We start from the raw sequence: 21,908 nt of genomic DNA on the forward strand, positions 1-21,908 counted from the left end.
AATAGGTAAAATCTTGTCTCTGTATCTAAAGGGCTCACAGAAACAAAAAACAAAACAAAAATCATGATTTGATCATTACTCATTACATTAAGGCATATATAAAATTGTATGAAGGCAGAGTCATAGATAGTCTGCAGGGAGAGTGAATGGTACCCGGGCCTGGTTTGAAGGGTGGATAAGAGTTCTCTAGGCAGACATCCTACAAGGTATTGCTTCTTTCTTGCTTCTTGTTGTCTCTCATTTGATGACAATTGAGAGGGATGTTCTATTTTGGTGCACATGTTTATCTACAATATGATAACTGCTATTCTATTTTCAGAATCTTTGCATGTTTGGGTGTCAAGGACTTGATGTCAAGTTCTTTGACCTTCCTCTGTTGGCCTTCATTCCCCAGTGTTCACTGCCTGGCAAGGGTAGCATTCCGGTTTTATGGTTTGCAAAGCAGACACCGAGAAATCATTGAAGCCATGGCTGGAAAGTAGATACAACTTCTTCTGGTGAGCTGCTTCCTCTTATCCTAGCAGGAGCATCTCCTTATGTTCCTGGGTGCATTAGAAACAGAACGAATGGATTATCAGAGGATAGTAAATCATTCCTTCACAATTTACTTCTTGGCGAGAGAAATGTAAAATATTGAAACCATCAATATTTTTCATTAAGAACATGGAGAATAAGATTTAAATTACTAAACAAAACTAGTGATAGAGGCGTGAAGCGGGTTTCATAAAACATCATGTCATATATGCAAAGCTGTGACAGAAATAGCAGGAGCAAAGAAATATGCCAGGTAGGAGAGAAGACAGATGGAAAGAAATAAATTGCATATGGATTTAAGAATGCGAGTACAGGGAAAGCTTGAATAGGCTTTAAATTAATAATCAGGTCAAGGTTAAAATTTAGGGGATAAGTGAATAGATCACTGTTTCCAGTTCTTCAAAACCTTCATTCAAAACCAGCTCATTCAAAACTTTCAAAAACTCTGAGTAAATGCAGTGATTAATCCCACCCACCCACAGTAGACAACCAGGAATCGGACTTTGGTTAGTTCTCTGGTGAATCCACTGCACATGGCACAACTGGTCATGCTCAGATTGGACTCTGACTGTCTTGGACTATATGCTCTTTAAAAAATCAGGCCAAGGCAGTCCGGATGGCTCAGTGGTTTAGCACTGCCTTCAGCCCACGGCGTGATCCTGAGGTCCCGGGATCGAGTCCCACGTCGAGCTCCCTGCATGGAGCCTGCTTCTCCCTCTGCCTGTGTCTCTGCCTCTCTTTATCTCTCTCCGTGTCTCTCTGAATAAATAAATAAAATCTTTTTAAAAAATCAGTTCAAAAAACAGGACTTCTTGTCCAAGACCCATGTGGGGGAAGTATAAACTGTTCTGAGGCTCAGATATTGCTAGGGGGTGGTAAACTGCATATAAGATAAAGTGTCTGATTTAGGAATAAAACAAATAGGTCAGAACAAATGGCAGGATTCTGATAATAATTTTAAAACGTTTAGTACCCAAGAAGAGTCCCTGCTCACCTCAAGTAAACAAGCAACACTTAAACAAAACAACAACTATCATTTCTATAAGAACTGACTTTTTTCCTGATAAAATATTCTAAAGGCTTTTTTTCAGTAATCAGTGCTGCAAATCAAAAAAAGAAATCCAGCTGTTTTGAGCTTCTCTCATCGTAGTTCCTGTTGCAGACTGCAGGGTAGAGACTAGGAGTGAGCAATGAGAACAGGAACACGTCCTGCAGGCCACGTAATCAGCCCCCAGTTGGAGCCCATTTGGTCTCTAACTTGGGACAGAAAAGCCGGAAGCCATTGAGCTGATGTAAGAAAGCAAGGGTTTAGGAACTATTGTGGATTCACTCTGAGAAGAGAAAATATCCCAAGCTCAATATCGTAGTTTGAATTTGAAGTCTTTAGAGAGTGCAAAGTTCTGAAAGACATACTAAAGGGAACAGAAGCCATATGATGCCACCAGGTAATATTTTAACGAGATCTGAAGGTTAATGAAACATTTCAGGGAGTTCATTGATCAAGTACACAGAATGCATATTGAAGAAGATTGGAATTAAGGGGCCTTGTGGATGTCTTACCTTATCGTTTTGAAAACCAGTTTGTAAAGGGCTGGGCCTTTACAACTGGCATCCATCCCCCAGGGGAGCAATTGCCTCTTATTAATATGCTAATTTAGGTCAGGTTGCCAGGAATTACCTTTCTAAAGTTGACTTTCCCTTACACCATTTGACAGAGTTGGCCAGAAAGCTCTTGGCAAGGTGTAATTTCACAGAATTAATTAGTAGCACAGCAAATTGATCATTTTGCAAGCATGTCACACATCATTCATTGGCAAAGGAATTATTTAAATTGACGTCGAGTGCTAAGAGCTACACAGCTATTTTTCTTGCAAAATACTATGGTATTAGAGAAGGGGATGACAAGCATCATCTTGAAGCTAAAGTATAAGGTAACTGAACTGTGAAAGGAAGTGAAGATTGGTCTGGAACCCACTGGTCCCTGGTGCTAAAAGCCCAGGTACCCACAACCTGGGAAATTACTGCAAATGAGTGAGGGTATAAGAAAACCACAGGGCAAGCATGGAAAGAAAAGGAAACTCTCACTTGGCCTTAGTTCTGGGAAGAAAATAAAGGGTCCTAGGGGCCAGGGGCAAATACAGGACCATTAAAATGTTAACATTACGTTAACATACAGACCATTAAAATGACTGTCATTTTAGCAGATTGCCATGTGGGAACAACAGCCACTAGGCTGTTATTATCTTCTAATTTTCTTTTCTCTTTATTTCTTCCTTTTTTTGTTGTTTTGTTTTTTAAATCTGGAAAGCTAGAATCTGATTCACTCCTGCTTTAAGATGTTGGCAAATGAGTTCTAAGACATTGTAAGAACTAACTCCATTGAATATGTCAAGGCCAGATTCAGCCCACAGGTCATCAGGCGGTAGGAGCCTGGTTTGGGGACCTCTAGGTCAGGTGTGCAAGGCAACAGGAGCAGGAAATTCAATTCGGCTCCTTGTGGCCTGGAAACTCACTTAGTGAAAAAATAACTGGCCTCAGGAAAATAAGGGGGCCATTCCGGGTCAGCCCAGAGCACTGGGATAATTAAGGGGCTCAGAAGCACCTGAGGAGTGCAACCAAGCGCTCCAGCTACACACACATTATGTCTGTCGAGGAGATTAGAGATGAGATTCAAGCCTTTGACATTTGCAGGCTAGGGTCTCCCTGGAGCAGCCCTTTAGCGGTCTGAAAGCAGCAGGAGCCACCCTCCATGGAAATGGAAATTAGAGGAAGGCAGACAGGGGGCATCTTGCAAGGAGGCCTCTGCTTTCCGTAGTTAGGGAGCAGCCAGAAAGCATTAATGGATCAGTAGCTTCAGGGGGCAGTGCTCAAGTCTTATTTCTCAATAAGAAGAAGTACAAATGCCCTGCGGTGCATTTGTCATCTGATGATTGTCCATTTGTTCATTGACTGGTGAACGTCACTCATTTATTCAAGCACCAAATATCGAGCTCCTAGTTATATGCTGGACTTTGAGGAGACAAAGATGACTCTAAAACCAGTCCTTACACTCAATAGTTGGGGGAGGGGGATCGCCCCAGTTTATCTCTGTGAACAGTGCCCCAAAGGCTGCCTTGGGAGTCTCTGCAGTGAGCCATGGCCACGCAGAGCGGGAATTAACTATGGGAGTGTGAAAAATCTGCTAGAGGATGCAACATCTTGATTTTCTTTTACTAACATGTTCCTTTTTAAAAGCTTCATCCAGCCTGTGATGCTACTGTCATTATAATGTCAGGACCGTCTCCTACTTCATCAGTACCTACGGGTTATAATTAATCACTAATATTCATAACAATGATTCCTAGGCCCTCAGGAGTTTAGAACTGCTTTCTGAATTTTCAGAGGATTACATTTTGTTTAATTTAGTTGGCATTGAGTGTTTACCTTTAAGTTTTAATTCTCTGAAACCTGGCATCCACACAAAATGTACTGCTCTGCACTGGAAAATACTTCTTCTTCTTTTTTTTTTTTTTTTTTTTTTTGAAAATACTTCTATAACCATTTATCTAACTTGTTCCCATGAAGGAGGCTGGTCAGGTGTTACTATTGACATTTTGTAATTGAGACACTGGGGGCGATGGTTATGGAGGGAGGAGGGGGGGGGTCCCAAACCAGCTACAGCTGTGAGATATACAGCTGTATAAACCCAAATTGCCTACTCTCAACCACTGGTCCTAAAGCACAGAATCAAGTAGAACATACCATTGAAACAGTGTAAATAAACACGAGTTTTCTTCACCATTATTCCATAAAGGAAATCCTCCCCATGGTGAGAGCCACTACCATCCTTCTGGACTCTTCAGGAGACTTTCGACTGACTGTGCTGTCTAAAGTCCTCTTGTTCCTCTTCTTTCCATCCTCCATGTGTCTTCTAGAATGATCTTTTAAAATTCACATCGGAGTTATTCCTTCATACTATCCCTTGCATCCTAACCCAGAAGAGGTTTCATTTTTGGTGGTTTTATTGAGATAGAAATCACATGCCATATGCTGAGAGTTTAGCTTAACCACTTGGTGACATTGCTGCCTTGACACTAATGTCCTTTGACCTAGAAGCCTGTGGGGGCCTTTGACAGAAAATACCCCTCACACATGGCAGGCTGGAGGTAACACCTAGGGCACGTGTAAATGTGAATTCCTGCTGTGACTCCCCTATAGCCTTGGTGATGCACAGTTCCCTGCCTCCCAGGGTCTTCTCATGGCACACCTCTTACATAAGACCCCTGTGAAGTTATTGAAGCTCTGCTCTTCTGGTTTGAATTGACCAATCTGGCCTTAGCCCTGGATCCCCAGAGCACAGAACTCACAGATCTAATCAAAGCATGTACCCCAGGTCCTGCCGTGCCCTCCATACACACTCTGCCTTGACCTCCCCATGTGGCTCCTCAGGGTGTGCCATGTACCTGCTCCAAGACTGGTGGGTAATAAGCTTCTCTTCTGGTTTCTCTTCTGGTCTGTGTTGAACCGAGGCTCACCAACCCTCACCCTGGGCTCGCTTAACAAATGTTCATTAATAAAGTCATAACACTCAAAGTATACAATTTGACGGGTTTTCGTGTATTCGCAGACTTGTACAACCATCACCACCATCAGTTGTAGAACATCTTCGTCTCCTCAAAAGAAACCTTATCTCCATTAGCTGTCACCCTCTATTTGCTTCATCATCCTCAACCCTAGGCAACCGCCATTCTACTTCTGTCTCTGTGGGTTTGCCTATTTTCAACATTTCATATAAAGGGAATCATATACTATGTGGCCTTCTGTGTCTGGCTTTTTCCACTTAGCATGTATTTCAGGTTAATTCATGTCGTAGCAGGTGTCATTGTTTCATCCCTTTCTATGGATGAATAATATCCCACTATATGAAGAGACCACATCATGTTTATCAATTCACTGTGGATGGGCATTTACATTGTTTTCACCTCTGGGTACACATGGATAATGCATGCTGCCCTTCGTTGGTGGACCTGTGTTCATTTCTCTTGGGTGTATGATTAGGAGTAGGATTGCTGGGTCACATGGTAACTTCCAAACTGTTTTGCTAAAGTGGCTCCATGGGAAGGTTCCAATGGTATTAATTTGCCCTCCACTCCGAGCCACCTCTTCAACTCAGGTCACTCTGTCCCCTCTGGATCTCTCATCCCCTCACTCCCTTTGGCTTTTGTGCAGGCTCTTTCCCTCATCTTGCTCTGTCTGCTTCCATCAGAGAGGACTTCTCTGGACAAGCCCACCCACAATCTAAATAGAATCTCCTTATTATGTCCTTCCTTGTGTAATATTATTTATATGTTGCTTGTTTAATCCCACCAAATGGTGGTTACAGAGGAGCTTTAAAAATCCTAAGACTGATAATTGATAACCACAAGAGAGAGAGAGAGAGTTTAGCTAATAAGACCTCAAGTTGTCAAGATGTGTCTATAGTCTACATCATAACTTTCATTTCTCCCCAGGTACTTTCTGGATTCCTCCCTTTGCACTGAATGTTCTAAAAATAGGCATCAAAAAACTTTTTCTTTAGAGGGCCAGATAATCGATACTTGAGGTTTTGTGAGCCAGGCAGACTGTTTTGCAGCTACTCAATGCTGCAGCTCTAGTGAGAAAGCAGCCTCAGACCCTAGGTAAATGAATGAGCATGGCTGTGTTCCAATATTTCCTTTGCAAAAACAGACAGCAGGCTAGATTTGAGCTGGAATTACCAATATTTGATTATCTTTGACCTTACCAAATTTGCAGTTTCACGTAATCCAACCTAACAAAACTCATCAGAGAAGAGTAACATCAGACGAATTATGGTTCATTAGTGTGTGCCCTTTACACGGTGGTAGCATGCTTACTGGGCCATTTGCTGTACAGACTGGTTGGTGGGTCGGTCTATACTCCCAGTTTCTCTCCTGTTGGACCAGAAATATGCAGAGAAGAATGTCACGATCAAAGCAACAAGTGACATTGGCATTTTCATTCTGGGCTGGCCAGTATTCTTGAGGAAGATGGTGGCACAGTACCAGGGGAGTCTGGATGGTCTAGAAAAAAAAGCTAAATGCAGGCTGGATGTAATGTGGACTGTCTGTATTCTGAAGCACGGAACCTGTCCACCAAGCTGGGGGCATCTGACCAAAGGAAAAAAGACGGAGCAATCTGGGTAGAAATCCAGAAGAATCTAACAGAATGCATCTGATCATGACACAGTCATGTCTGGCTGTTGGAGGCATTTTTGTGCACAAGTGAAAAATCAGGAAGGAGTTGCTGACCTAGGGTTATGAGAATGGTAAAGAGGGATTTTTGCAAGAAATATGAGTCAATTCCTGTAGCTTGCATTGCCTCATTTGTAAAGGCAGGGACAGATGGGATCACTTTGGTGAGCTAGAATTTGTATTAAGTTCCACTTGCTTCATTTTCATTCATTTAAATATGCTTATTAGTAATATGTGTGTCAGAACAAAATCATTTTCTATCAGTCATTGCCAAACAATGAATAATCCCATGTAAAATATGTTTGCACACTTCTTAGAGAGTTATAACAACTTCACTGAACTTGGTTTCTTCCTCTGAAATAGCCAGAGCACGCTGCTGTTGAATCTTTAATGCATTGCCTCCTAGCTGGGCTCAACCTCAGGGAATTCTCAAATGACAGGTGTCACCTCTTTCTTGTCTATTGATCTGTCCTCTAAGAAAAAAAAGAGATTTCCCTTTAAACTCAAAGCCTTTAGCTCATCCATTGTTCATTTGTTACATTTATTGAAAACCTGCCCTATGCAAGACCGCGTTCCCTGTGCTGTGGGAACCAGGCTGGCAAACTGCCCTGTCCTCATGAGCTTACATTCTGCACATCTTACATTTTCTGCACCCTCTGTGAGCAGTCATTCTGGCAGATGTTAAAGAAAGAGCTGCCTGGTAGGCCTGTGACAGCAAGAGCCGTGGAAACAGAGGGATGGGCACTGATTGAGGAGTGATGGGTTTTGACCCAGGAGTCAGAAGCCCTCTGTTTTGAGGCAAGCGCTAATGGAATGAGGAGCAGGTCATGAAAACTCCTTGGAAGGTGCATTATAGGTGAGGGACCTGCATCTTCAGAGACCCTGGTGTGGGAATTAACTTAATAGGCTTGAGGAACCTCTAGGAGCATTTGACTACACTGGTAGGATTCCAGGAGAGCCCTGGAGGATGTGGCCAAGGATGCTCCAAGGTCCACATCAGGACCGCGAGGACATGGGATGCAGGTGAGTGGGAGCAGAAGAGTAGAAAGTTCCATTTGCTTTTTTAAAGGGAACCAAAGAAGCCACATAGTGGATAGGGAGGATGTGTTAGCCCAGGGGCAGAGAATGCAATTAAGGACTGCTCCCAGGACTAGGGCAGGTGGGGCAGAGCCTGAGCTAACCAGCAGCCCAGGAGAGGGGGCTGGGCACAGGGCCGACAAGTCCCAGCCGATGGGACCAGCTGACGGACCCTGTTGCAAAGACAGTGAGTGCTTAAGGAGACAAAGTGGAAGGACAAAGGGGCGACTCAGCTGCGTCCTGGAAGCCAGCTGGTCCTCATCACTTGTGTTGCTCATTACCATCCACGTCTCCAGCACAGCGAGTGAGTGTGCCGGACCTATGCCCTGCCAGTCCACCTGCCCAAACCCAGAGATGGTCCCTGTGAGGCCTTAGAGCCTTGTTTGGTGATGAAATGAGGAGACAGCTGCCCGGAAGGAGTTTTCCCAAGAGCAGAGGTTAAGGCTGTTGCCTCAGAATGACTTGGGGTGAGTTAATCAATGCAGAGACCCGGCTGCTGAGAACCTACAAAATCCCTGGGGTCAGGCCCATGGTGATTCCCATGCAAAGCAAATGTTTTTACTGTGATTCCCAGGCAAAGCATTTTTTTTTTTTTTTACTGTGATAAAAAAGCACATTATGAAAACATCTTAGTGTATGGTTCAATAATGTTAATGATATTCACATTGTTATGAAACAGACCTCCAGAACTTTTTCTTCTTGGAAATCTGAAGCTCTATGCCAATTAAATAACAACTCGTTCCCCCACCCTCCAGGAGCCACCACTGTCCTGTGTCTATGAACTTGACTACTTTAGATACTTCATATAAGAGGAGTCATACATTTCTGTCATTTTGTGACTGGCTTATTTCACTCAGTATAACATCCTCATGGTCCATGCTGTAGCATGTGTGGCATGGGGCAGAATTTATTTTCTTTTTAAGGGTAGGTAATATTCCATCACGTATGTGTATGTAGCACATTCTGCTTATCCATTCGTGTGCTGGTGGGCACTCGGGTTGCTTCCACCGCTTGGCTATTGTGAATAATGCTGCAGTGAACATGGGCATGAAGCTATCTCTTCAAGACCCTGCTTTCAATCCCTTTGTATATATACCCAGAAGTGAAATGCAAAATAAAAATGTTAAAGCATTGCTCTTCCATGCGAGAAACACTTTAGAAATGGAACCGTTCTGTCTGTTGATTGTGGTGATGCACGGGAGCATAGAACTGAGTACGCAGGCATGTGTGCACGTACACACACATGTGCACAAATAAAGCCGAGGGAATCTCAGATCCAGGACCGTACCGGTGCCAGTGCTCTGCTGGCAATACTGCACTCCAGTTCGTAGGATGTTACCGTTGGGGAAAACCAGATGAAGCGTGCGGGTATCTCTCTGTGTTCTTTCTTACACCTGCATGTGAGTAAAACTTATTTTAAAATGAAAAATTCAGGGCAACCTGGGTGGCTTAGTGGTTTAGCACCTGCCTTCAGCCCAGGGTGTGATCCTAGAGACCCGGGATCAAGTCCCACATCGGGCTCCCTGCATGGAGCCTACTTCTCCCTCTGCCTGTATCTCTGCTTCTCTATCTATCTCTCATGAATAAATAAATAAATTATTTTTTAAAAAAATGAAAAATTCAACATGAAAAAGAAAGCATTGCCCTCACTATCCTTGAGGTCAGAGAGGACCATGGATAGTGGAGCCCCAGGCTGGAAGGGGAGGCTGGTATGGACACAACTGCAAGGGCGGAGAGTTCTATGCCTTGTTTCAAAGGAGGCACTGGAGCAGGAAGACAGGCCGACCCACATGCTGTGTAGACCCCGGGGGGCACGGCGGCCCTAAGCCCTGACGGCAGGGCCAGTGAAGGCGAGGATGGGGAACTGGACATCTGGGGAGAGCCAGGGAGATGAGGAGGGCATCCAGGAGCTGAGTCCCCACGGTGTGAGCCTGGAGTCGGTGCCAACACCTTCTTTGGATCATATGGCTCCTGGGAATGGGGTGGGAGCCAGGCAGGAAGGAGAGACATGAGTGGGGCTCATGACCTTGGCTAGATCCATTCTCCTCATGGAACTCCCAACAGGCTGAGGTACTTTCTTAATCCTCAATGAGGTTCAGCTTCCTACAGGCAGCCCATGCAGTCTACCAAAGACTTTTCCTTAGATGCCCAAGACTGTGGACCCTAATCAGGAATCTGACGTTACAGGGATTTTTTTTTTCTTCGCAAAATGCTTTAAGGATAATTGGCAGCGCCTATCTATTTAGCACTTGGTAGGGCCAGGTGTTTTGCTAAGTGCTTTACAAACCTCATGTAGTCTACCTCACATCAACCCTGTGAGATAGGTTCCTCTCCCATTTTAAAGACGAGGACTCTAACTCTGCAGCCTGTGCTTGGAGCCTGGGCTCTTTCCTGGTTCTGGGAAGTGTTCAGCAAGATTAAAAGTGAAGCTTCAGGGAAAAAGCAGACAGCGACAACCTTAATGGCTCTGGAAATAAAGTGACTAGCCCAGGTTCCACATTACAGAGTTTTTTTTAATCCAAAATTCAGAGACCCAGGAGAGGGGGGGGAAAGCCAGCCGCTCTCTGTTCCACTGTGATCCTGAGGACTTGATGTCCTCGTGCTCCCCATTAATCATCAACGCTGAGAGGCGCCAGATGTCCTGAAGTTTAACAGACTCCCGCAGCAACCTGTTTGTGATAAGCCGTAGCCAATTTGTAGTCAATTTTAATATAAACTTCGTAGATGCTTTTTAACTCAGAAATTAACCCAGGCCCATTATAGAAAGTCTAGAAAAGTGTAGAGAAGCAACGTAAAAAAAAAAAAAATCACTGCAGTAAAACCACTGGTAATATTTTAGTACGATCTAAATCGTGTAATGTCTTTATTTTTTTGAAGAAGTACATTATATAAGTACATATTATTTCACAAATATTTACTTTATACCATGAGCACCCTATCATAATATATTTTTCATTCCCTGAAGTGTTTCTGCAAGATCATGTTCTACTTTGTGTAGACAACATAATTTATTGCACCAAGATCCTGTTAGAACATAGTGTTGTTTGTAATGTTTCCTATTTTTAAGCAGTATTGAAATGCGTATACATGTTACTGATTGTCCCCCACGCCACTTGCTCGTTGCCAACCACCTTCCCTCTGCCCCCGGGGTGAGCAGGGACATACCGATAGCCTCCAAACATCTATGGGCAAAATCACGTGTTTCCAAAGCTTGTGATGCATATTGACAAACTGCATTTCAGAAAGACGTTATAATGTTGTCAATCATGTATGAGAATTTGCATCCTCACCAGTTTGCCAAACACTGATTATTGGGCTTTCCTAATTATTTTGGCAATGTTATAAGCAAAAAATTACCTCATTTAATTTTATAATATGGTTGTTGCTCTTTTGTTTTCTTGTTTTGCTAATTGTTGTTTTTTCCTTATTGATTTTTAATAAGCTTTTTATATATTCAGGGTAGTAAACCTCTGTTTTGTATGATGCAAATGTTTTTCTCAGTTTTCTATTTATTTTACTTATGATATTTTAAGTCATATAAAAAACTTGCATTTGAGTATTTTAATCTCTTGATAATTTACAAAATTTATGCCTTGAATACTGGTTTAGAAAGGCCTTCCCAACTCTATTACATAAATATTCAATGGCTTTTTTTTCCTACTACTGTAATCCACCTGAAATTTATTAAGCTATACTTTAAATGTTTATATATCAATCTTAATTTTTAGAGAATATCGTGTTTTATAAAACACATTTTAGGGACCCCTGGGTGGCTCAGGAGTTGAGCGTCTGCCTTGGGCTCAGGACATAATCCCTGGGTCTGGGATCAAGTCCCACATCGGTCTCCGTGCATGGAGCCTGCTTCTCTCTCTCTGCCTATGTCTCTGCCTCTCCCTCTCTGTGTCTCTCATGAATAAATAAATAAAATCTTAAAAAAGAAAAACACAATTTTAGTACTCATTTAACAAAATGACTGTAGCTCTATAAACTAAAAAAAAAAAAAAAAAATATCTCATTCTCTTCCTCTAAATTTTGCTTTTGGAGAAGAAAAGCAAGTAAAAATAAAATCTCCAGTAATTTTCTCCTACAGCTTTGTTTTCAAAAGTATTATATTTCTCATCTTTGTAGAAAAATCCCCTTAACCCTTGTACATATCCTTAATAGACCTGGCATAACTCCAATATCCATGATTTATGTAAATTCTACTTGAACCAATTAAAATTTTCAGCCTGTGCCCCTCTTGGGGTAGAGGATATTCACTAGGACTTTGCCCAAGCTGCTTAAATAAAATTATTTTGAATATCTGCATAGATTTCTTTCACGTAATTAAAATTACTTCAAAAGTTAAATAGAAAAATGCCCTTAAAGTCCAGCATGGTTGTGAGCATGCATACGTAAGAAAGAAAATGTTTTCATTATGCCGAGAGGAAAATATACTTTAAAAGTAAAATTTCAGATTGTCAAAGGAAATACCAGAGTCTAAGTAGAACAAGCTTTTCAGAGAACATTTGACAACAGCATCACGATCTTTAATTAATAATCTAACAAGTCGGAGACTTGTATCACCCCTTTGATCATTTTAGAGGGAGCTGTAAACACTACATCCAGTCCATCAAGGGGAGATGGCACCAAGGCTGTAGAAGTGAAGGTAGGGGGAATGTTACAAGGGCTAAAAATATCTTTTCCCTGGGAACTCTCCACGAGTTGGTCCGTAATGAGATTCAACTTCAATAAATGAATAAAGCCGAGAAAAATAACTTGAAATGCAAGTAATTGGTGTCAAAGAGAAATCTGGATTACTGTGATAGAAAAGCAGTTTGAAGGGGGTGATGGCTGACAAGTCAGAATTGAATTGAGAGTACTGCCTTCATGTTTGCAAAAGTCTCAATAAAGGTCCGTTGGGAGCGAATGAACAAAGAGGTCACCAAATCCTAGAATTTCCCAAGTGCCAATAACTGTGCTACACACACTCACTTATCTTTTCATTCGAAACAAAAAAATAAAATGAGAATGACATTCTAAACACTGTTCGTTACATGTGCCGATTAACCTGGGAGGTTAAAGTTCCTCAATAACATAGGATTACCATGTAACCCTGTTTTAGGGTTAACATAACCCTAAATAGGATAATAGCATAGGATTACCATGTAACAGGCTTGGATTGTACCTGTTTGGGCTTAATTGTTAACAGCACCTGCCTTCATTCTAAAAAGTGTTCCAGTTTGAACAAAAAATTATGTGACCATACTATTAATTTCCTATTGTTGCTATGACAAATTACTGTAAGTATCTGACTCAAAACAACACAAATTTGTTATCCTGTACTTCTATAGATTATAGTCCAACATGGACCTCACAGGGCTAAAAGCAACATGCTAATAGGCCGGCCTTCACTTCGGAAGTCTATACAGGAGCATACTTGTCTTTTCTAGTGCCTAGGGACTATAGCATTCCTTGGTTGGTGGCCTCCTCCGTCTTCAAAGCCAATGATGGCTGCTCAAGTCCCTTCTCACTTTGTATCACTCAGACCTTCGCTTCTCCCACCCTCCTAAGGACCCTGGTGATCACACTAGGCCCACCTAAATAATCAGGCTGATCTCACTGTTTTAAGGTCAGCTGATCAGCAACCTTAATTCTACTTTGCCATGAAACCTAATATATGCACAGACTCCAGGGAGTAGGACATGAAGATTTTTTTCTGCCAACCACAGTCACTCTATGGTAGTAGAGCCAAAATTTGAAGGCAGGCTTTCTGGTTCAAAGTCTAGTGTAATTTCAGTGATCAACGAGGATGTCTTCAATGGAAAAGTCTGGTTTGATATTTGTGAGGTGTTGGTAGGTTTGAAGGGCGTGAGACTTGCAAACAAAAACGCAATAAAATACCTATAAGTGGGGTACCTGGGGGGCTCATTTGGTTAAGCATCTGACTCTTGATTTTGGCTCAGGACATGATCTCAGAGTGGTTAAGAGACTGAGCCCCACGTCAGGCTCTGCATTGAGTGTAGAGTTTGCTTAAGATTCTCTCTCTCTCTCTCTCCCTTTCCCTCTTCCCCACTCCCACCCCTCTCCCTCTCTGAACAAAACAAAATAAAACAAAACAAAACAAAAAGAACCTATCAGAGTTTTCTCTATTCAAGGCACTTATATATGCATAGAAGGAATACCTAAATAACACTGTTCCTGCCTTCGAGTTGTTTATGATCTGACTGGGCTATGAGTACATTCACCCATGTGGACTACATATGTCTTTATCAAAGGGGCCTATAATAAATGAATATACTGTATTAATTACATATGTAAGAATTCAGATATAAAATATAAGGGCAATTTAAGTTTCACATTAACCAAGTAAGTTAGGATTTATTGTATCTTTTTCTTTCTGATGACAACAAATATTATATCCATGGTAGAAAATTTGGTTTTTAAAAATCTCCCACCATTCTCAACCTTGACAGGTCATGTATTATAAATAAACTCACAATAGCATCCTTTCACAAGAACTTCTATGGGCTTCTGTATTTCTGTGGAAACCTGGTGCCCATCTACAATGCCCTTGAAATGGGAGAATTAACTCATGTTCATGCAGTACTTTTAGGTCTCCACTCTTGGATAAAGCAATTTTGCTTTAAATAGGTTAGAGGTGATTTGCATACAACGTTCCCCTCTCCATTCTATTTGCCATGGTCATTTCAGAGCTACATTTATAAGAGGGAAAACTTTTTTATTTTCAGAAAGTCTGACATTCTAGGGGACCTTGTTGTATGTAGCTAGGCTGATACCATAATATCCCCCAATCTGCCACAACTGGCAGAGTGATATTTATATTTATATTTATATTTATATTTATATTTATATTTATATTTATATTATATATAGAGAGTTTATATATTAGCCTATAGTGTTTTATATGTGTTTTCATGTTTTTTAGGGAAAATTTATAATAAACTCATCATATACCTAAATTCATGGGCAATTTTGCCGTGGATGAGGCAAGAATGAAACACAGCAATCAGTGTCAAGCTATTTACTATTAAGTAAGTAATATAGGAAAGAGAATGAAACAAAAATGCGAGAGAAGTCCATGAAAGAGCATTTAGCAAGCAGGTGCATAGTGGAAGAAAGCACGAATTTTAGAGTCAGACCTAAGTTTGGATCCAGCTGGATCACACACTAGCTTTTGATTCTAGACCAGTACTTGAATTTCTCTGGGTTTTAGTGCAGTGGGTTTTTCTTCAGGTTGTTTTGAGCCAGATAAGACAATGCATAAAAAGCTCAGACATGTATGGGACACCAAAGAAATGTAGTTCCCTTCTTTAAAAGGCAAGTCATTAATTTAATGTACTTAGGTATTGTTATCCACTGTGGTTCTTATTCATGAATTAAGACTGCACAGTCACCTGACTTATATAGTCCATGGATCCAGGACCGATTATCAGCTCTTATGTGCCAGGGATGGAGAGAAAGGACAGATGGCCCAAGCAGAGGCCAAACTTTGGACTCCAGTCTCTTAAAGAGGTACTGCTGCTTCATGCAATCAGCTTCATGCAATCAACATGAGATCAGGTGGCTATTATGCGCAGGCACTGGGTCTTAGCCTTAAAGATTTGCCAACAGTCAAGAATATTCGTGACACCTCTGCCTTCGTGGGCCCTGTCAGAGAGGCAGACGTTAATTGAATTATCATACAAATAAACAAGCTATATTATGGAAAATGTTATAAAGCAAAGCATACCAGTACACCTGGAAGTGTAAGCCAGGGACTACCTAGTTAGTCTGGAGGGGTTAGGGAAGATCTTCTTGGCCAGTGATACTGGAGCTGACATGTGAAGGATGAATAGAGGCTAACCGAGGACAGCAGGTAAGAAGTCTACATTGCGGAACAGCAGGTAGGAAGTCCAGGTTTACTAGGAGAATTACATGTGCTGGGAAGGAACGGGGTCAGTTGAAAAAAATTGAAAAAAAGATTGGCGTAGTTGGATCATAAGGAACAAAGGGTATCTCTTATGACATGAAATGAGTTTGGAGAAGTGGCCTGGGGCCAGATTGTAATAATAAGATTTGTCAAAGTAGATGAATGTACTGTTTATCCTAAGAGGGCTGAGAAACCATTGTGAAGTCTCCATTATGGGGTGACTTAAATTAATTAAAAGTTTGAAGACACCCTGGAAGCCTATATTGGTCAGATCCTCCAGAGAAATACACACACACACACACACACACACGCACACAAAAGGATTTATTGTCAGCGATTGACAGTTAGGGAGGCTGAGAAGTCCTGCAAACTGCCGTCTGCAAGCTGGAGACCCAGAAAAGCTGGTTGTTGATTCAGTCCAAGTCCAAAGAGGTGAGAGGCAGGAAAGTCCATGGTGTAGAGTCTAGTCCAGGTCTGCAAGCCTGAAAAGCAGGAGCACCAAGGGCATTGTCCAATATGGTAGCTACAGGTGGCTACTGAGCTCCTGAATGTGGCTGGCACAATGAAAGACTTGGAATTTTTGTTTTATTTCTCCTGATTAATTTAAATTTAAATAGCCACATGTAACTAGCAGCTTCCATATTGGACAGTGTAGTTTTAATATACGAATGTCTCCTACCGCTGCATGTCCCTGATCTCTAACTGAAACTATTTTATTCATATGTTTTACGTTGCTTATCATCTATCTCTTCATGCTAGAATGTGTTGTTGACTGCTGGATATGTAACCCTCAGGGTAGGGTTGACATGTAATATCTCAATACATTTTTTGTTAAACTGACTTTAAAATTAATAAATGCCCCTTAAGAGCACTTCACTTTTTTTAAAAGATTTTATTTTTAAGTAGTCTCTACACTCAACTTGAGGCTCGAACTCACAACCCCAAGATCAAGGATCACATGCTCTGCCGAATGAGCCAGCCAGGCGCCCCATGAACACTTTGCTATTTTTAAAGATTTTACTTTCCACTAAAAGATCCAGGAGTCAACCTCAGGGTAGTGTTGTAACATAAAACACTCTCGGGTTGTATACATACATAGCTGGTTTTATGACATTCGTCTCCACGTTTTGCATTCATCCTAATCAATTATACCTCCTTAGTTTCTGTTTGTCTTTCCATTACATTGAGATGGACCTGGAGTCCGCCGCTCTCACTTCCCACACTGTGCATTGGGGGATTCTAGGGACCCCAGGCCTCTCTACCCGACTCGTGGCTTCTGAGACAGCACAAAGCTTGTGCAATGCGGAAGGGTCAGGAAGGAGGTCATCCTGGGATCATGACCGAGGTCATGACCCCAGCTGACCCGGGAGGGAACTGCGGTAATCAGAGGGGTTCCTCACCCTCCAGTTTGCAAACAAATCCCCCACTGCATGCAGGGCCGGGGGAGTGGGGAGAATGAGGCAAACCGTTGCAGGTGGGGCAGGTGGCGGTGCTAACAGGCGAGGGGGCTTGCTTACAAGGCTGGCGTGAGGCGGCTGCAGGTCCAGGAGGTCTCTGCACCTGCCCGCCGCACTCTTACAAGTTTATGCCGAGGTCTTGGCAGCACCCGGGCAAGTCTACCATCCGGTCACCCCCAGCAGCACGTGGCTGGCTCAAGGCTGCCTCCTCGAAAATAGCTCCCAGGGTGGGAATGGAGGACAGAGGAGGGATGCAAACCAACTGGAAGCTTAGGACTCAGATCCCAGATATTCGGTGTCTAGACACAGTTTTTTTGGTTGAGATAAAGTCAAGTCTTTGGCTATTTTGGAAAGACACAAAATTGCCCCAAGGTTTTGTTTGCTTTCCTTAGTTTAGCAGAATTCATTAGCGTCTAAACAAACAAACAAAAAAACAAACCAGCAGAAAAAGTAGAGAAGTTCACCCTGTGAGCTCTCCTTTGTGTGTAGATCTTAAAAGGCTCAGCCCATTTATTTGCTGCTGAGAGGATGAATTAATGTGAAAGGGAAAAGAGGAAAAGATACTCTTCTAGCCAGGCATACCTGGTTTCATTTGTGCTTACTGCCTTCAAATTCTCTGCACACGCACGCGTTACACGTGCACGCTTCACATGCTATTTTGTGCATTTACGCATAATATTCTCAGGCAATCAACAAGGTGGAATAATGATTTTATCCGATTGCTGCATTCTATCGCGTTGCGACAAACATTCGGTCAGTTCCCCTTTTCCCGAGGCATTTAGCGATGCCAGTGGTGATTTATTATTCTAATAATGAAATGACATACAGTGAATGTTTTCATATATGGAGTGCAACCTAACTCAAATAGACTCAGCAGTGGAATCCAGAAGGAGGAACAAAGTGTATGAGCCCTTCATAGCTTTTCTGGGATTTTTCCCATGCTACTTTCCAGAAGGATGATACCAGTTTGCAATGCCGCCAGGTTGGGGGGCGACCATGCTGATTTGTAATAAAAGTGTTTCTCTTTCATTTTCCTAGTTTGGGCTTGTTTTGACAGTAGGGCTGATAACCACAGTAGGAGCAGCTAGTATTCTTGAGACCAATCATGGGAGAGCCATAGAGTAAGTGCTTTAGAAACATTGTTTATAGTGGCTAAAGGTACATGTTCTGGAGGCTGATGGCATGAGGTTAAATCCAGATCCTACCACTTAATCTCTAATTTGCATCCATTCCCTCCTTGCAAATGATTCGTAATGGTTTTACCATCTGAAGACCAAGTGAGTTTATATAGTAGAGAGCCCAGTAAGCACTGGGGAATGTTGATTATTCCCAATACTGGGTGTTTTTCATTAACCTCATCGTACAGGTGAGAAAACTGAGAGAGGAAGAGGTTGGCTCTGGGTCACATAGCTCCTGAAAAGTGGGGCTGGGTTCCAAGTACAGGGACCCTTACCCCAAGGGCCAGAGTTTCAGGAACACAGCAGGGAGCAGCACCCACATCCAAGGGGCAGTGTTACTGCTGCCGCTGAGTTAGACCGAGGCAGAACCAGGTGCAGAAGATAAGAACATAAGGCTGCTGTGACTCGCTGGAAATGCCATGAGCTAATTCCTTGTTTCCAAGACAAACAAGATAGCTGGGTTTTGTTTTGTTTTGTTTTTTTATGCTATTATTTTCTTCATCCTTGAGATCTGAAGGTACTTCTGTATGCATGTGTTCTGTAGGATCATGAAATCCCCCCTAGATTACATAGGCCTGGTGGGTGGCAATCCCAGGGGCACGCACCCAGGACCCCACAAATGCCTTCCTTGCCTCAGGAAGACTCTCTATAAATACTTACTGACCTGAATTTCTCCTAAACATTACCATAAACACTTTCAGTTATTTCTTAATGTACTCTGTTCATAACTGCTTAGTCAATTATTTTTATTAGCATAACATTTCTTTTAAGCATAATGATGTTAGAAAAAAAACAGAAACAATGTAAGCACATTTTCTCAACTGTGGCTGATTGTGTTTTCTCTCTCTCTTTTTCTTTTCTGGACTTCCTTTGCAGATTTGATGAATTAATTGTGCCTTTCCCAAGAGGGACGTAACATGGATTGAAATTTGTCGCTTATTCTATAATGTTTAGTTTCTATTCTAGTTCCAGGGACTATCCATTGAGACGGAAGTTTGAATATTGCCAAGGGCTCATAAAATTGCTTATATAACCTACTTTCTCCAGAGAACCTGACTTCAATTTTCGTAATGAATTAATGCCTTCTTCCTCCCCCAATCTCTTTGCTCCGACAGCTATTTGTGGAGACCACTGATGTCAATGGCAAAACTCTCGAGGGGCCAGTTCCTCTGGAAGTCATCGTGATTGACCAGAATGACAACAGACCAATCTTTCGGGAAGGCCCCTACGTTGGCCACGTCATGGAAGGATCACCGACAGGTATGTTAGATTGGCTTACACTAGCATGATGGCTTGGGAAGTGGAAGCCTGTGACCTTTGGGGATTCTAGAGACAGTTTTGTTGCTGTTCCCACTCGTTCGTATGCCTCAACACCCCCGTGTTATCTCCCTGGATAGAAATGAGAGCTGGAAATCTGCAACTCAGAACATGACTGGGGTGTCGCAGGCTATGAACATCTCTTGCTTCATCTCCGAAAGCTACCTTTGAAAGATGGCCAACAGCTAAGTTTCTCTAATGCGTGGCTGATGATGGACACTGTAAATATGTAGCTCACCCTTGCGAGGGCCCAAGGTTGAGCTTTGTGGTGTGGTACGGCTTTGAAGAAAATTAAGGTCCCTACTCCAAGCTCCTTACTTACTCCTTTCATTATTGTCTTTTCCTAAGAGCTATTTTGGGGGGAAAAAAACCAGATAGGACTTTTTTCCCTTACACAAGGTGCATGGAGAAACCTTTTGTCTTCAGTCAAAGGGCCAAAGGCAAGACATTTTATTTCTCTCTCTGGAAATACATGCACCTACTGTGATGTTACTACAGAGCTCCTCTTATCTGTTTCCCACACTTACCCTTTCTATCAAGGAAGGTTGCAGAATTTAGAGCTCTCTTTTTTGGCGCAAGAGATACTAATAAAAGCATTCTGTGACCGGCAGTAGAAGTCACTGCTGAGTAGGATGCTTGAGGAAGTGAAGAGCAAAGTAGAAAAATCCCTATTATGAGACTGGACTTTGATTTTAAGCTTTAAAATACATTTGAGTGAGGAAGCACCATAGGAAGAGTATCACTGTTGCTGTGTCTCGATTATGCCCAAACAAATAAGTCATTCGGCTGGTCAGGCGAGAAATGGAAGCCTGAGCACTGCTTTGATGGTTTATTTTCCCCCTTCACCGAATTGATGGGATGTATCAATAACATGTAGATCTATGAAGCTCAGTGAGCGTTGTCATGGTAACCTGCCTAGACCACCCCTTGAGTAATTGTATGCAAGGTGCCTAAACCTCCCTTCAGCTTCAAGAAGCTGGGTCTCCCAGCACCTCATCAGCTCCCCAGGGACAGGAGCCTAGCTCTCCCTTCTGGGATTTGAATGCATTCTGTAAAAAGGATCTGGGATTGCCCATGGGTGCTAGGGGGCGTTTGGAGGAGCCCAGGAGGTGAAAGAGTACTATAGGCCAGAAAAGATGGGAAGCAGGCAGGTGAAGGTAGGTCAGATCACTTTCAGGCAGGCCTTTTCCGTGGCCCCTCTCCTCCGTGGCTGCTTTTGGTGGAAGGAGGGCTTCTGGTAGGTAGGAGAGACCCTGGAATTTGGGTCCGATGTTCACAGATTATCTTCTTAAACAAGCTGATGTGTGGGACGAGTCAGGGGAACTGATGGGGAAAGCTATTAAAGAAGCTGGAGTTTGAGCAGAGCAGGAAAATGATTCCCAGTTTCCATCTGTGGTGCTGGGCCCTGTCTGTGAGTGACTGGAATTTGAGCCGGGCCAGGAAAGTGTTCTAAATGTAAATGACAGTGCTTACGTCGGAGGCGGCTGTGAGCGTGTGCGTGTCTTTGTATATTATGTGTGTATATGATTAGACAATGTCCAATTTTCCTCCCACTGTGCCCTTCCTTAAAGTTTCAGAAAGAATTTCAAATTTTATTGCTTTATATACATGTCACATTTTCAAAGAAAAATGGAATCCTTTATGTACACTGAATTTCTTAAAGCACAAAGTAATTCGGTTAGGGTGGACGGATCTCCAGCAAAACATAAACCACCTCCAACTTTTATTTATGATTGGTATTATCCTATAAAAATACATAAAGACTCGGGTATCTGTGTGGCTTCTTTCAGCTACGCAGAATTTGGCCTGAATCGTTGTTTTTTTCCAGCTCCTCTGGGTCTGGCTATAAAGCAGGAATTGAAATAGATTCATTCAACTTTGAGGTCAAGAATGTGGAAACGCTGTGGGAAACTTTTAGGATAAAACCTGCTTAGGTCACCTAGCACCTTCTAAGGGATCTCAGGCATAATGACCCCTGAAGCCTCGATGAGGGTAGAATTTCCAACCTAAACCATTTACAAGTTGGACCAATGAACCCTGATCAGCTATGGGAATGATGGCCTCTCCTATTTCAGTAATGCCCTGCTCCTTTGTGCCGGGTGGAATCCTAGGTATCATAAACACTGGAGTGGATCCATTTTACAGAAGGGGATGCTGATCCCGGGAAGAGCTCAGTGACTTTGCCCCTTTCTCATCGAGAACA

At 42.5% G+C, this 21,908-nt stretch overlaps 1 protein-coding gene across 4 annotated transcripts in view; it reads left to right on the forward strand.

The window, feature by feature from the left end:
• Positions 1–21,908, forward strand: part of CDH13 (cadherin 13) — a 1,003,185-nt gene that overhangs the window by 601,658 nt on the left and 379,619 nt on the right. For all 4 annotated transcript variants that reach the window (XM_077890997.1, XM_077890998.1, XM_077890995.1 and 1 more), the window contains one exon: positions 19,504–19,648. In XM_077890997.1, coding sequence (XP_077747123.1) covers positions 19,504–19,648 — 145 coding nt within the window. The remainder of the gene's footprint in view (positions 1–19,503; positions 19,649–21,908) is intronic.

This window comes from Canis aureus, chromosome 3 (assembly GCF_053574225.1).
Source record: "Canis aureus isolate CA01 chromosome 3, VMU_Caureus_v.1.0, whole genome shotgun sequence".
NCBI lineage: Eukaryota > Metazoa > Chordata > Mammalia > Carnivora > Canidae > Canis > Canis aureus.